Source organism: Mesoplodon mirus (genome assembly GCF_964341445.2).
Source record: "Mesoplodon mirus genome assembly, chromosome: 4".
NCBI lineage: Eukaryota > Metazoa > Chordata > Mammalia > Artiodactyla > Ziphiidae > Mesoplodon > Mesoplodon mirus.
In genome coordinates, this window is record NC_138979.1 from 149,916,782 (window position 1) to 149,931,617 (window position 14,836).

The window sequence follows — 14,836 nt, forward strand, 5'->3', positions numbered from 1 at the left end:
CTTCATACAACCAAAATACTTAGAGTGACACTGACATAAAGACTAGTGGTAGCACTAACTATACAGTTACTTGTAGAATTAAGACTAAATGAAGGTTAAAAGGGAGAGGGTACAGTATGCAATGGTTATATGCTTTAACAATATATAGTACAACTACTAAAAATAATGATGGATGGGGGAGAACGGGACAAGCATATGCAAAAATCTTTTTATGTATTTTCAGTAATCATATTGGTGGTGATGGCATTAGTACTGTTATTCTAAGGTTGTTATATTTGTAATGTGGCATAAAGCAATTGAGCAATTATGCAATATTTTAATTATATCATCCACAGCATTCTCAATATGGAAGGAAGTAGTTGAAGATGCAATATAGACACGGATAAAGCCCTACTGTACTCAGTTTTAGTTAAATATATTGTATGAACTCATGAGAAATTTTATTTATATATGTGTTCATATATACATATATATATACATACTACACACACATACACAGACACACATACAAATATTTTTCTCTTCATTTTATTTATTAAATGGACCAAGAGACAATGACCAACTCAGTAGCAGTGAATATCTGTAGGACAAAGATTGTGAAATATTTTTCACAAAAACAAATTCAAGCTTCTTGGAGAAATGACTAATGGCTGATTCCAGGTGTGGGGCAGAATTATACAAGATGAGGATCTGGTCATATTACATAGCAAAGAAAGACTGCTGTATCAAAAAGGCACAGGAGCCAACTTGAAGAGGCTCTTACTTGTCAAAGATAGGACAGTTTGCACTTCAATAATGGTCAAAACTGCAAAGCACTGAAATTCATCATTTGTTTAAATTCATTAGTACATAAGGATATTTTTAAGAAACTATCTAGGTACCCTCAGAGGATAAGAAACCAATTAGTTATCTTAAAAGTTGGTATACAATGGAGAAGTATCAAGCATATATGTGGCCATTCCTATGTGAACTTCACACTGAATAAACAAGTAGTAGTTGAGAGGAAGTATCTCTCTATAAAAGCATTCCAACTAACAAACAAAAATATAAAATTAGAACATGTTCATTTTGCAACTCCCAGTGAATTAATGGATCTAGGCATTGAGTATCAACAGTTGTTAACACCATCAAAAAATGCAACTAGATAATCACGTCATCTGATGAAAGAACACACCCACCTAGAGTCTTGCAAAGGGATTGAACCTGAGTCTAATCATCAAATTTAGAAATAAGCAAATCAAATTTGGTGTTTAGGATGGGTCACACAGTGGGACTTCTCCAGGGGGGCAAGGGTTGTAAAAGTTCTGTTTCTTAACTTGTGAAATGGTTACAGGATCTTTGATTATAAAGTTTCATTAGGTTATATGTTTATATTGTGAGTTTTCTGAATCTGTTTTTTAGTTTGCAAACTTAAAAATTCAAGTAATTTTGATGTGCATGTACTCATCAATAACACCTCCCCCTCTGCATACCAAAAGGAAGACTGAATTCTCAATGGCATTCACCAAGTAAGTAAACCAACACCTACAACTGACTAGCTTTGATCTTCTTAGTGACAAAACGAAACCAACTTATTAAACCTGTAATTAGTTAAGTTTTCAATTCCTTAAAGACAAAAGAATCCTTGAGAAAGGATTTTTGAGAAAATATGAAATAATGGGCTTAATTAGGGGAAGGCAGGGTAGAGAAGGAGAGTGGGAGCAAGACACTGATATGTAGGTAGATATAAGAAATCTGGAAAAATGAAGATGAAGCTTTCTGTACGTGGATGCCATGACCTCAGGAAAAAAAAAAAAAAAAAAAAGAGCAATGAGAAAAGCAGGCCAAGCATCCCTACTCTGTCCAGAGACTGTGAGCATTTAAGGGAAGAGCAGAGGATTCAGCCTAAGAACTGAGACAAGTCACAAGGCCAGTACAAACTCAATGAGTGGAGAAATAGACTCCACCTCTGCATGGAAGAAACTGCAAAGATTTGTGGCCATTCTTGCAATCCTGGAGCATTCTTAAAAGCTTCATTTCCACTTTAATACCTACCAACTAGATGGACCCTGAACTCTTCCAATACCCAGATGAAAGACCCATAAGCAGAACTTAAGATCCTCATCTTGTGTTCTGAGGGCTCATGAGATTCACACTCTGAGCCAGCTCTCCCCAGTCCTAAACACCTGCCTGGCGTAAACTAGTCACTGGGAGGAGGACCATATTTGTGGATATTTAGTAGCTGATTAACCATCTTATACTTGGGTCATGTTTGGTTTTTTGTAACATACACTGGTGTGGTACTTAGTGTTGTTAGAAAAAAATTGTTTTTAATAAAAGGAAACAAATTGGTAAAGTTAACATAGGCCCTCCATTTTCTGTCAAGATTAAACCAACTAGTTGCATAATTTCAAAATTCCATTTTAAAATTCCTGTTAAAGAAGGCATCACATTTGTAATGTGATGGTTAAGAGAATGGACATTGAGTCAGATAAATCTGGGTTCAAATCCTATACCCACCACTTATTTTCTAGCTGTGACCTAGGGCAAATCACCTGATACTGCAGAGCCTTGGTTTTTTCATCTATAAGATGACTACAGCAAATACTTTTTTCACAGAGTAAATTAGAGAATTTGATGTAATAATGCTTATAAGATAATGAGTATTAACAACTATTGGTATTTAAATCAGACTTTCAAAGGGGTCTGGATTTCATTTCTCAAAAATATACTTTAAATATTTTGATAGGAAATCTTAAAATCAAAACATTACTATAGAGTTTAAATTTTACTTAAGTATAGGCAAGCTCAGTTACTAACTACACATATGATTTTTTCTTTCCATAAGCCGCTTTTAACTCTTAAATGTTAATTTTCTAGTAAAATTAATTCTAATTTGTAGACCTATTCCTTCCAGTTGATGTCAAAAGTAATGTCACTTTTAGGAATTAAAGCCAAATCCCCTTCCACAGATATAAAGTTTTTCTACCATGGTCAATGACCAGGGTACAAGTTAGATTCTTTCTTGCTACTGGGAGTTCCTGATGGAGAACAAGGAAGGAGTGTTTTGTTAAAGAGTTGTTAGTGGCCTCAGATATTTAACATTTATCTTCTCTTATTCTCCTTGTTCAAACTTCCTGGCTAACAGTAGGAAAATATTTTCTCAGTCCATACTAGATCTATGCTAAAGCAAGAGTCTTAGGGAAATGCATTTTACTAAAATCATAGAGATGAAAGAGAAACAGAGGGTAGTCAGTATCTCAAGATAAAACATAAAGAAAATGGCAACAGAATACAGCAATTTTTTGTAGGTACCCAGAACTAAAACAATTATAAAAACTGCTTAATCGCAAAACAAAGTGCTGGCTAATTTGGCTCACTGAACCTTTATTGAGAACCTATTTAACAGGTCCTATCACAGATGACAGAGAGACAAAAATAAGCGAGACACTTTAAGTACTCACAATGCAGTAGGAGTATAAACAAGTAAAAGATAGACTAAGAACCCTGTCTAGGCATGAAGTAGAAGCCCAGAACAGAGGCGTCTGATCCAGACTAGGGCAAGAAAGGAAAGAGTAAAAGAAGATGAAGAAGCAAGAGACAGACAATTAAAAAGAGGAGAAAAAATGTTCTAAACAAAGGAAGTAGTAAATGCAATAGCTTGCCAGTGAGAGAACTTGGTGCTTAGGAAACTTCCTGCAATTCAATATAGTGAAAATAGAGTAGGAATAGGGAATGGCACAAATCAGGCTGGAAAGGAGGGCAAAGACCAAGACCTAAATGGCTTCATAGGCCATGCTAAGAGCTAACATTTTATCCCCAAAATGCTAAAATGACAATCCTAACAAGGAGTCTAACAAGATATTTTATATTTTAGAAAAATTATTGTGGTGGTAGCATAACATAGATTTGGAGGTTGAAGTTAATAACAGATTGAGAGTAGATAGACTTTTCAGATGGCAGCCACAACCCAGAACCAAAATTTTAAGAGCAGTGGTCATGGGAAGGAACATTAAGGATAGGTTAAAGAGACACCAAGGAGATAGAATGAACAAGACTTGGTTTTGATGGATAGTAGAGAGAGGGTTTGAAGTTAAGTCTAAACTACCAGATTGTAAAGACTATATTTTATCCAAAAATCTACATGCTGAGGAATTCTAAAGTATATAATTTAAACCATAGATAAATGTTTTAATCACTACTTAGAAAGTTTAAAACAAGATAAGCATGCAATTTTTTAAAGCAAATAACTGGTTTGCCTATTATAAAAATGTCTAAATTAACTAAGTTCATCATCATCATAATATGTAAAGCGAACCTACCTGGTTCATAGTACAGCATCTCAAAACACAGAAATGTGGATGCAAAAGAAAATAATTTTCTGGGGCTTGGGGATAGCCCTTTTAAGATTTTAAAGTGTGAAGCACTTGACTGTTAATAACAAGTATATGGGAAGAAATCTTAACCACAACACAAAAGTCACATTTTCACAAATTCTCAAAACAGCACAATATTATTCTTTCACATCTCAGATTTTTTCTTTTTGGAATAAAAATAAGAAGAAAATTTTGAATTTTGATAACTATAACTTATGTTTTCTTTGATAATGCACAAATGTTTATAAGAGATGAACTGATTCTAAATAACTGATCCTAATTAAAATGGAATCTTAACCCAGGTTCTAGAAATTACCCTTTTTATATTATTAAGTTCATTTAATTCTGTCTTTCCCTTCCTCGCTTATGCCCTCTTCCCCCAACTTGATAGGGCCATCTAACCCTTCCATCCAAACCCTACATAAACAATCATAGTTCTCTTGGGAATTTAAAGTTACAATTAAAAGACTTAGATACAGATTGTGTTATATTAATAATTCCAACTATATGACTCTAAAAATCACAGAAGAGAAAGTATTTTATTCTGTTTATATTTTATTCTCTCAAGTAAAGTGTTTATTCTGAACACAGAAGAGAAAAGACAAAATGTGAATGCAGCAAAACAAATATCTTAGGAGTTGGGTCTAAAGTTAGTGGGGAAATGCCATTTTTATAGTCTCTATACGGTACAATATACTTTGTCAAGACTTAAAAGTAACCTGGCTATTTTAGGCATACCAATAACTCTGTTCACATTAAGTAATTATAGGGTAAAAACTAAAAAGCAAGGCGATATTAAAGCATATAAAATATTATGTATGCATCATGAACTTAGTTTGGAATTCTTTGTGTTTCATAAAAAGTGGGAAGGTCAAAAGAAAAAAAAGGTGGAGGTGTAAGAACTGAAAGAACTTCACATTAGAAAAAGACATGAACTGCAATTATCTTCCTATGCCCTATTTAGAAAACAACTTGAAGCCACCTCTCAGTGTTAAAAAAGAAGGTATTTATTGACTACATTTTTTATCTTTCCATTAATTAGTTCTGCTTCAGAACTTATTCATTAAACACCTTAACACTTTTGACACACTAAAGAATTAGGTACCTACCAAGAGACCGTTCAGAGGCAAGGATCCAAAAGAATGCACTGTACCTGGTTTTTGGATTCAGAGATTTTTAATTAATTTTAAAACGACTTCAGTTTTCTACCTTTCAACTGGCAAATAAATCAGTGTAAGAGAGAGCAAGGACTATTTATCAGACCAATTTAAAACAAATTCTCATTTTTTTGAGGTATACTGAGATGGGGGAGAGGATGCTGTTTCTGTCTGACCCTTATAAGGGTCATGATGAAAAAGGACACATTGCAATGCTAAAAGACACAATTCAAAATGAAGATATAATAGTTATGAATATTTGTACACCAAATAACACAGCAACAACCGGCACAAACTACAGGAGATACAAAGAGACATCGACAAAACACCTTAATAATAAAATACTTTACTATGCCACTCTCAGTTCAAAAATAGATCAAGAGAAAAAAAAATAAGTAAAGATATTGAAGACCTAATCAACTCAGTAAGGTAGAAAACCTAAGGCTATATGTCAAACTTCACATGCTGATAATTTTTGCAACTTTTCATGAAGTTTGTAATTAGGCTAGCAAAAAATGAGAAGGTAAGAAGAAAAGACAGTAGAAAAGGAATGAACAGTCACAAAGTGTCAGAAGTGATACTGATGAGTTACTGTTTTCCCCTCTCCCTTTCCTAAAGCATTGTTAAAGCATCTTAAGTGTTAAACAAACAAACAAAAAAATCTTTTTAATTGTAAAAGCAAGTATTTTTGGTTTAGAAAAATCTGAAAACATGTGTCCCCAATGGAAACCACACTGAGAAGTCACACAACAGAGCTGGTGTGACAACTGATCTACAAGTCAAGAAGCTGGTTCGTTAAGGAAGGCCCTTCTGGCAGGTTCCATGCCCCTCAGGTGAAGCACAGATGGCAGCAGGCACCGGACTTCAGCTGCCTCATGGGTGGAACCTGTAAACCATATGAGCACAAGGGTGTATCTAGACCATGGCAGACACACCACTGCATGTGGTGCAGTCGTCTCTCATGTATGACATCATACTCCAACTCCTGCAGAAAGTCACCATGAGTCCATACTCCTAGTCCACAGTCTCCTCAGATTGCCTTCCTATAAAGCCAGATTAGCAGAAGGTGCAACACCAAGGCAGAGTTCCCAAAGCTTGTCTCCATGATTATCTCATCACCAGTGACTCAAATCACAGGCTCCATGAGGACAGTGTCTTTGCCCAGCACCATGGCACCTAGGTGACCCTTTGAGCCCATGCCTCCCCACCACTCACTTACCTCCTCTTTGGGAGATCACTTATAGATCAAAACTTTTTTTTTTTAAACAAAAACCTTCTGACTGCCTTTTGGCTGAACTAATCTTTGTTAGAGGCCCACACGATAAAGAAAGATTGCCAGAGACGTGTATATATAATTTGATTCATTAAACCAAGAGATGAAAAGTCTCTGAAATCTCAAGATTTTTAAAGAGGATAAACAAAAAGCATGCATTCAAAGAAATAAAATATGACAGATATATGATGAGACTGGGCCAATACCCAGGGGCCCTGTGTTCATTTTTACTGTGTCACTGGGCAAAACCAACTACCATTTTATTTTAAAATGAAAAGAAAATGCATTTTGTCTGTCTCACTGAACAAATGATTCCAGCTTAGCAGATCCAGCCCAGAGGTACTACACTCAGGGCTTTCTCCATCCATCTTTTTAGAAAAGAATCTACCAAGGTAAAGCTATAATGAAGAAAATGGGGCAAAGCAAATGACAATGAGTGCACAGCCAAGGTAATTTATCATGACGGTACTCACTTTAGTGTAATATATTTTATGTCTGTTCTCCCACCCACCATTGACATGAACATGCAGGAAAAAATACACCTGCTTTGGGCTTGTGTTTTATCCTCTTCTTTAAGCAAACAAGAACGGTTGTAGTGTGTATATACTCCATTTTACCACAAAGGATTGTTCTGGCAAAATGTACAGTTTTTAATGAAGGATTATATAACTCCTTTATACTCCAAGAAACAAAGCAGAACAAGCACTAAGCAGCATTAAACACACCCAGAGTGCTGACTCTAAGTACTGAATGCATTTTTCTTGCAAAAAAAAATATTAAAAATAAAAAGTTTCTAAAAGAAATTTATGCATAAATATAATATTATTTCTCAACAGTTAAGGAAAGGGTTACAAACAATAGTGTTCAGTCATTTGCAACACTGAATCATTTTCTGTAATCCTTACAAATTTTACTGAGCAATAAAAATTTTACTGTATTTTCCTATGAAGAGTCATTGTTTCTCATTTCTCAGTTCTGTCTTTTTCAAGTAATTGTGTTTTTTGAAATCAGTCCTTTATTTTGGGGTTGGATTTTGCTTTTGCAGTTTCTAAAATATATCAGTCAGTCTTTACTTATGAGAATAAGTGGCATTCAAGCTATGGTAGGTTGACCTCAGTAGCTAAAAAATCCAATAGTTTAAAAATTGAGCTCATTTTTCATGAGATACAAGCCATGAAAAATGTGATCAAAAGGGAGTTGACATCCTGCAATTCTAACTTATTTTACTTGAAAAAACACAAGAAATGATTCTCCTCTGACCTCATTATTGCTTCCTTTTTTAATCTATGTGGACTTCATGCTGCAGATATTTGAGCAGAAAATGATCTAAAATATCATTTAGCAATTTTTTTACCAATACAAAACATAAAATGCATTACACTGTCCCCAAACATGTAATTTTTAAAATTTTGTCACTCACATGTTCTGTCACTGCCTTCTTTCATCAGTGCAACTATCTACCAGGTCTCTGAATTTTAGAACAAATTTATTATTAGCTGAATAACTTTCCTGATTCATAAATGTAGATGGACAAAACCAGCTTTAAAAACCTAAGTTTACTTGCATTGTGATTATTCCAATATAATGGGTCAAATTCATTTACCTCCTCATCACTTTCAGCTCACTACTTAGGTCCACTGTGAGGAAGCGGAGAGGTTTAGAGTAAGATGATCTGTATGCAAGTCCTAATTCATTTACTAACTAGCTGGGCCAGTCACTAAAGTTTTCTGGGCCTCAATTTATACATCTCTAAAAGGAAATGTCGAACTACACGGGTTCTATTGTCCCTCTGAGACTAACACTCAGGTTACTAAACTGACAATCATTTCACAAGCCATTTTCACACTTACCAACATGGAGGTACAGCCACCTTAGGCTGTGATCACCTCCAGTCTAAAAGGCACTGTCCTATGTTGCCAAAGAAAGTTTAACCAAACCCTCATGCAGCCCATTAAGCTATGACCAATACTAATGTTCTCTGCTGAAACGGAACTACTAGTTTTCATTGAGATTCATCATCTCATTAGTGACCCAATTTCCAAAGTCACCAAGCAAAGGAAATTTCTCTTAAGAAACCTGAGAAGTAAAATCTCTAAAATGGTTACACGTTTGCTACTACGTTAGGAAAGTTCACAGTACCTAAAATAGCCACCACCTCATCATCCTGGATGACTTCCAAGGATCCTGATACCACAAAGCAGAGGGCATCCACACTTTCTCCAGCATGGTAAATGAGGTCCCCAGGAGCACAGTGAATAGTTTGAAACTCTACCGCCAAGGCGCGCAGACACCCGTCGCTGGCCAATCGAAAAGCAGGATGCTCATTAAAAACCTTCCGGTTTAGATGAACACAGATATCAGCTCTCATGTCCTTGGGACAGATGGAAAGGACCTGAAGAAAGTGAGAGATGCATAAGTGAGAAGAAAATAGAGAGGGACTATTTCAGAAAAAAAAAATGTAATCTAACATACTTATTGACTATGACACAGTCTGCAAAACAATGTATTGAGGAAAAAGGTAACAAGACACAGCTCTGCTCTGAAAGATAATAAAAATCCAGTGGGATGGGCTGATGAGCACAGGGGCTATTACAATACAGCACCATATACTAAAGCTCTGAGGGGGTATGGATCTCACCACAGAGACAACAGAGTCTTAAAATGGCCAGGAAGTGTCTCAGAAAAGTATTTAATATAATGTCATCAAAAAGCCAACTAAGATAGGTCATTAACATTCATTTTAGTCTAGTTGCTGTTTTAGAATTTTTTCAAAACTAAATCAAAATTCAGGATAATGGACTTTTACTACACATTGGAGATGGATTCGTATTAACCAGTTATAAGACAACAAAATCCACAAAAGCACCCTTGCAACATGACATGCAATTTGACATGGCTGATATAACTCCACTCTCAATGTGTTTTCTTCACTCTGAAATACGTATTTTCAGTTTACTAATGAATTCATGCTCAGGGAGTGAAAAGAATATTCACCAGCCTTCTGTAGGGCTTAGGCAACTGGCAACGTCAATTCTGGCAAGGTGGGCACATCATGTTGCATGGCAGCCCTTATTCATTTGGGTCTCTGACTCCTAAAGACTGCTGAAAGCAACAGAAGAATAAGCTCTATGTATCCTTTAGAAGAGGGAACAAATGGCAGAAACATGCTTAGAGAGATAGGGGTACAGAGCTTTTATTCCCTGTAGCTTTCAGACAGGGCAATTAAAGACCCAGATTAAAATGGACATTACCCTCACATTATCATCAGAGCATCATCAAGCAAGATATGATTATAGAAGTCAGGACTGCCCAATTTAAAGATGCATGTGCAAATTCACTTAGAATCCTCTCCCAACTCCCTTGGTAAACTATTCCTTATAATCAGAAATGTTTTTCTTTGATAGAATTTGAATCCCTCAAGCTGAAGTCTAAGTTGATTTTTCCTCATTAAGTTATACTGAATAATGTTTTCATATAAAATGGTTTTCTTTCCTGTACTAATTGCATTTTTTTTTTTTTTTTTTTGCGGTATGCAGGCCTCTCACTGTTGTGGCCTCTCCCGTTGCGGAGCACAGGCTCTGGACGCGCAGGCTCAGCGGCCATGGCTCACGGGCCCAGCCGCTCCACAGCATGTGGGATCCTCCCGGACCGGGGCACGAACCCGTGTCCCCTGCATCGGCAGGCGGACTCTCAACCACTGCACCACCAGGGAAGCCCACTAATTTCATTTTAACCTTTAAAAAATTACCTAAGGCTTGGAATATCCCCTGACTTTCCTTTTATTAGGGGTTCACTGTCAATGAAAAGGAAATTTCTGTTTGAAATGAAAAGCTGGTTGCTTCCATGTGTAGAAGACGAGCCCATGATAAATGTAAAGACCGTTCATTAAATGATGATTTCAGTATCCCTCCTCTTAACCTCTCCTAGTACTGTGATACTATCTCACATCACTTAAGCATCTTTGTGGATTTTTTTTTACTCCTTTGAATTCCTATATGCAGTACAATCAGCTCACCTATCTTTCTGAAAGAGTTCATCTTTAAGGAAAGGAACACCTAACAGGGATATAGAAGCAATTGGCACTTTCCACATCAGTTATTTTCCATAATAATATAAATTATTTTTTACTATATTAACTTTTAGTGACTTCTGACAATATTAGTCATTCAATAAGCACTTATTGGGCTTCTACTATGGGGCATGCCACTGCATTAAATTCCTGGAACTAGAAGGATAAATAAGATGCTCTTTGCTTTGGGGGAGGTAACCATGAAGTAGGGGGAGGTAGGTGTGTAAAGAGACATTTATAATGCACTGAGAAAAGTGCTATGATAGGGGCATGGCCAAGGTGACATGGAAGCATATGCTGCCTAGAAGTCATTACTTATGACTTAGAGGTACCCTAAAAGATCAACCTCAAGAGGACATGGGTCTGGGTGCAAACCTACCACTTATTGCCTCTGTAACCTAAGGCAAGTTATTTAACGACTCCAAACCCCATCTACGAAATGGGATGATAGTGTTTATTTCATAGGTTCATTGAAGAAATTAAATGAAAGAACTTGAGTTAGCCCAATTTAGTCTTGCACATGGCAAAAGTTAAAGAAAGGCTAGTTTTTATTTTCCCTACTGAACATGAGTATTCCTACAAAATTTACTGCTTTTTTTTTAGTTCCCTAAAAAAGCAGTTTGCTTTTTTAATTTCATTTTCCACTCCTGCCTGAATTCTGTTTCTTGGCTGTTTGATGAGGTTCCAAGCAGAATTAAGAAAGTATTTCAGCATGAGCCTGAATACATTTTAAACTTTAACTGATGTTAATATTATATTTTCCTCAAGTTGAAAATGAAACTGGTGCTAGAAAGCAAAAAACATAAAAGCAATTTTAAAATACATACAGACATGCATAAACATTGCACTGAATAGCTTAATGGGAAAACGGATCAATCTATTTCTATCCCTTTTACCTTTCATTGTTTTAGATTCATTTTGGTAATAGTCATTTTATGCCCTTTTAATTATTTCTTTCAAGATTCACGCTGCAAATGAAATCTTCCAATGTTAGCAATATTCCCTGTTCAGTGGCATATCAAAAGAGGATTTTTATTGTATTTTAAGTGCATCTTTCCATTTTTTTTTCACTTTCCTTAAGACATTGCCTCATTATTTTGACTCAAGGTATATACTAAACTCCAGACATCATAAAGTGACAAATTAAAACTAAGTGTTAAATAGACCAAAGTCACCCCTAGTGGCAAGCTCCTTCCCAATCCGTATATAGAGTGTGCTCTATCACGATGTGTCTGTCATCAAAATATGAGTATAGTGTTATTGTTTTTCTGTAAATGAAAGCCCTAATAAGTGTCTTAAGCAAGGCAAAATTTAGTTTTAAGTGATAAAGTTATCATGCAAGATGACTCTCACACCTGGTCCACTGGTCCCAGTTTCAATGTACTCTGCCTTGAATGTCATATCCAACCTCTCGCTGGTATATTCCCCATTGGATATCTCATAGTTATAAACAAATGAAATTGAATTTCAGTAGAACATATTCAGTTAAAAGTGACCTCTTTTATTTGACTCCCAAGTTGATTATTTACCCCCTCTTCATGTCAGGATAGAAATAAATCAAAGTAGACTCTTAATTAAGACAATAAGTTTTCTTTTTGGAAGAGCTATGGCTGTAATATAAGGGGTTGTTTTTAGAATTCTGCAAACCAAGTGTGAAAAAAAGGAACAATGCCATGGTCTGAAAAAGAAAAATTTTTGAGTATTTATGATGCCAGTTTCATTAAACCCAAGATCAAGAGGTATCATAACAGATACCCCTTAAGCTCCAAAGATCTAACCTCAACACTGAGACTAGATCCTGATCTTAGAGGAAATGCTTTTAGTTTTTCACAATTGAGAATGATGTTTGCTGTGGGTTGTTGTATATGACCTTTATTATGTTGAGGTAGGGTCCCTCTATGCCCACTTTTTGGAGTGTTTTTATCATAAATGGGTGTTGAATTTTGTCAAAAGCTTTTTCTGCATCTACTGAGATGATCATATGGTTTTTATTTTTCAGTTTGTTAATGTAGTGTATCACACTGATTGATTTACATATATTGAAGAATCACTGCATCCCTGGGATGAATCCCACTTGATCATGGTGTATGATCCTTTTAATGTGTTGCTGGATTCAGTTTGCTAATATTTTGTTGAGAATTTTTGTGTCTATGTTCATCAATGATATTGTCCTATAATTTTCTTTTTTTGTGAGATCTTTGTCTGGTTTCATAGAATGAGCTTGGGAGTGTTCCTTCCTCTGAAATTTTTTGGAAGAGTTTCAGAAGGATAGGTGTTAACTCTTCTCTAAATGTCTGATAGAATTAGCTGTGAAGCCACGTAGTCCTGGACTTTTGTTTGTTGGAATTTTTTAATCACAGTTTCAATTTCAGTACTTGTGATTGGTCTGTTCATATTTTCTTTTTCTTCCTGGTTCAGTCTTGGAAGGTTGTACCTTTCTAAGAATTTGTGCATTTACTCTAGGTTGTCCATTTTACTGGAATATAGTTGTTTGTAGTAGTCTCTTCAGATCATTTGTATTTCTGTGGTGTCAGTTGTAACTTCTCCCTTTCATTTCTGATTTTACTGATTTGAGTCCTCTCCCTTTTTTTCTTGATGCATCTGGCTAAAGGTTTATCAATTTTGCTTATTTTCTCAAAGAACCAGCTTTAGTTTCATTGATCTTTGCTACTGTTTTCTTTGTCTCTATTTCATTTATTTCTGCTCTAATCTTTATTATTTCTTTCCATCTACTAAATTTGGTTTTGTTTGTTCTTCTTTTTCTAGTTGCTTTAGGTGTAAGGTTAAGTTGTTTATTTAAGATTTTTCTTGTTTCCTGAGGTAGGATTGTATTGCTATAAACTTCCCTCTTAGAGCTGTTTTTGCTGCGTCCCACAGGTTTTGGATTATCATGTTCTCATTGTCGTTTGTCTCTAGGTATTTTTTGATTTCGTTTTTGATTTCTTCAGTGATCCATTGGTTGTTTAGTAACATACTGTTTAGCCTCCATGTGTTTGTGTTTTTCACAGTTTTTTTCTTCCCATAATTGATTTCTAACCTCATAGTTTTGTGGTCAGAAAAGATGCTTGATATGATTTCAATTTTCTTAAATTTACCGAGGCTTGATTTGTGGCCCAAGATGTGATCTATCCTGGAGAATGCTCCCTGTGCACTTGAGAAGAAAATGTATTCTACTGCTTTTAGATGGAATGTCCTATAGATATCAATTAAGTCTATCTGGTCTAATGTGTCATTTAAGGCTTGTGCTTCCCTATTAATTTTCTGTCTGGATGATCTTCCCATTGGTCTAAGTGGGTTTTAAAGTCCCACACTCTTTACTGTGCTACTGTCAATTTCCCCTTTTATGGCTGTTAGCATTTGCCTTATATATTGAGGTGCTCCTATGTTGGGTGCATAACTATTTACAATTGTTATATCTTCTTCTTGGATTGATCCCTTGATCATCATGTAGTGTCCTTCTTTGTCTCTTGTAATAGTCTTTATTTTAAAGTCTATTTTGTCTGATATGAGAATTACTACTCCAGCTTTCTTTTGATTTCCATTTGCATGGAATAGCTTTTTCCATCCCCTCACTTTCAGTCTGTAGGTGTCCCTAGGTCTGAATTGGGTCTCTTGTAGACAGCATATATACAGGTCTTGTTTTTGTATCAACTCAGCCAGTCTGTGTCTTTTGGCTGGAGCATTTAATCCATTTACATTTAAGGTAATTATTGATATAAGTGTGCCTATTGCCATTTTCTTAATTGTTTGGGTTTGTTTTTGTAGGTCTTTTTTCTTCCCTTCCATTGACAGAGGAAGGGATAAAGAAGATGTGTGTGTTGTGTGTGTGTGTATATACACACACACACAACACACACACCACGATGGAATATTACTCAGCCATAAAAAAGAACAAAATGCCATTTGCAGCAACATGGATGGACCTAGAGATTGTCATACTGAGTGAAGTAAGTCAGACAGAGAAAGACAAGCATCATATGAT

General features: G+C 35.7%; 1 protein-coding gene across 1 annotated transcript in view; it reads right to left on the bottom strand.

Moving 5' to 3' along the window:
* Positions 1-14,836, bottom strand: part of KCNH5 (potassium voltage-gated channel subfamily H member 5) — a gene marked incomplete at both ends in the record, with an annotated part of 351,704 nt that overhangs the window by 65,834 nt on the left and 271,034 nt on the right. The window contains one exon of the mRNA XM_082616968.1: positions 8,925-9,177. Coding sequence (XP_082473094.1) covers positions 8,925-9,177 — 253 coding nt within the window. The remainder of the gene's footprint in view (positions 1-8,924; positions 9,178-14,836) is intronic.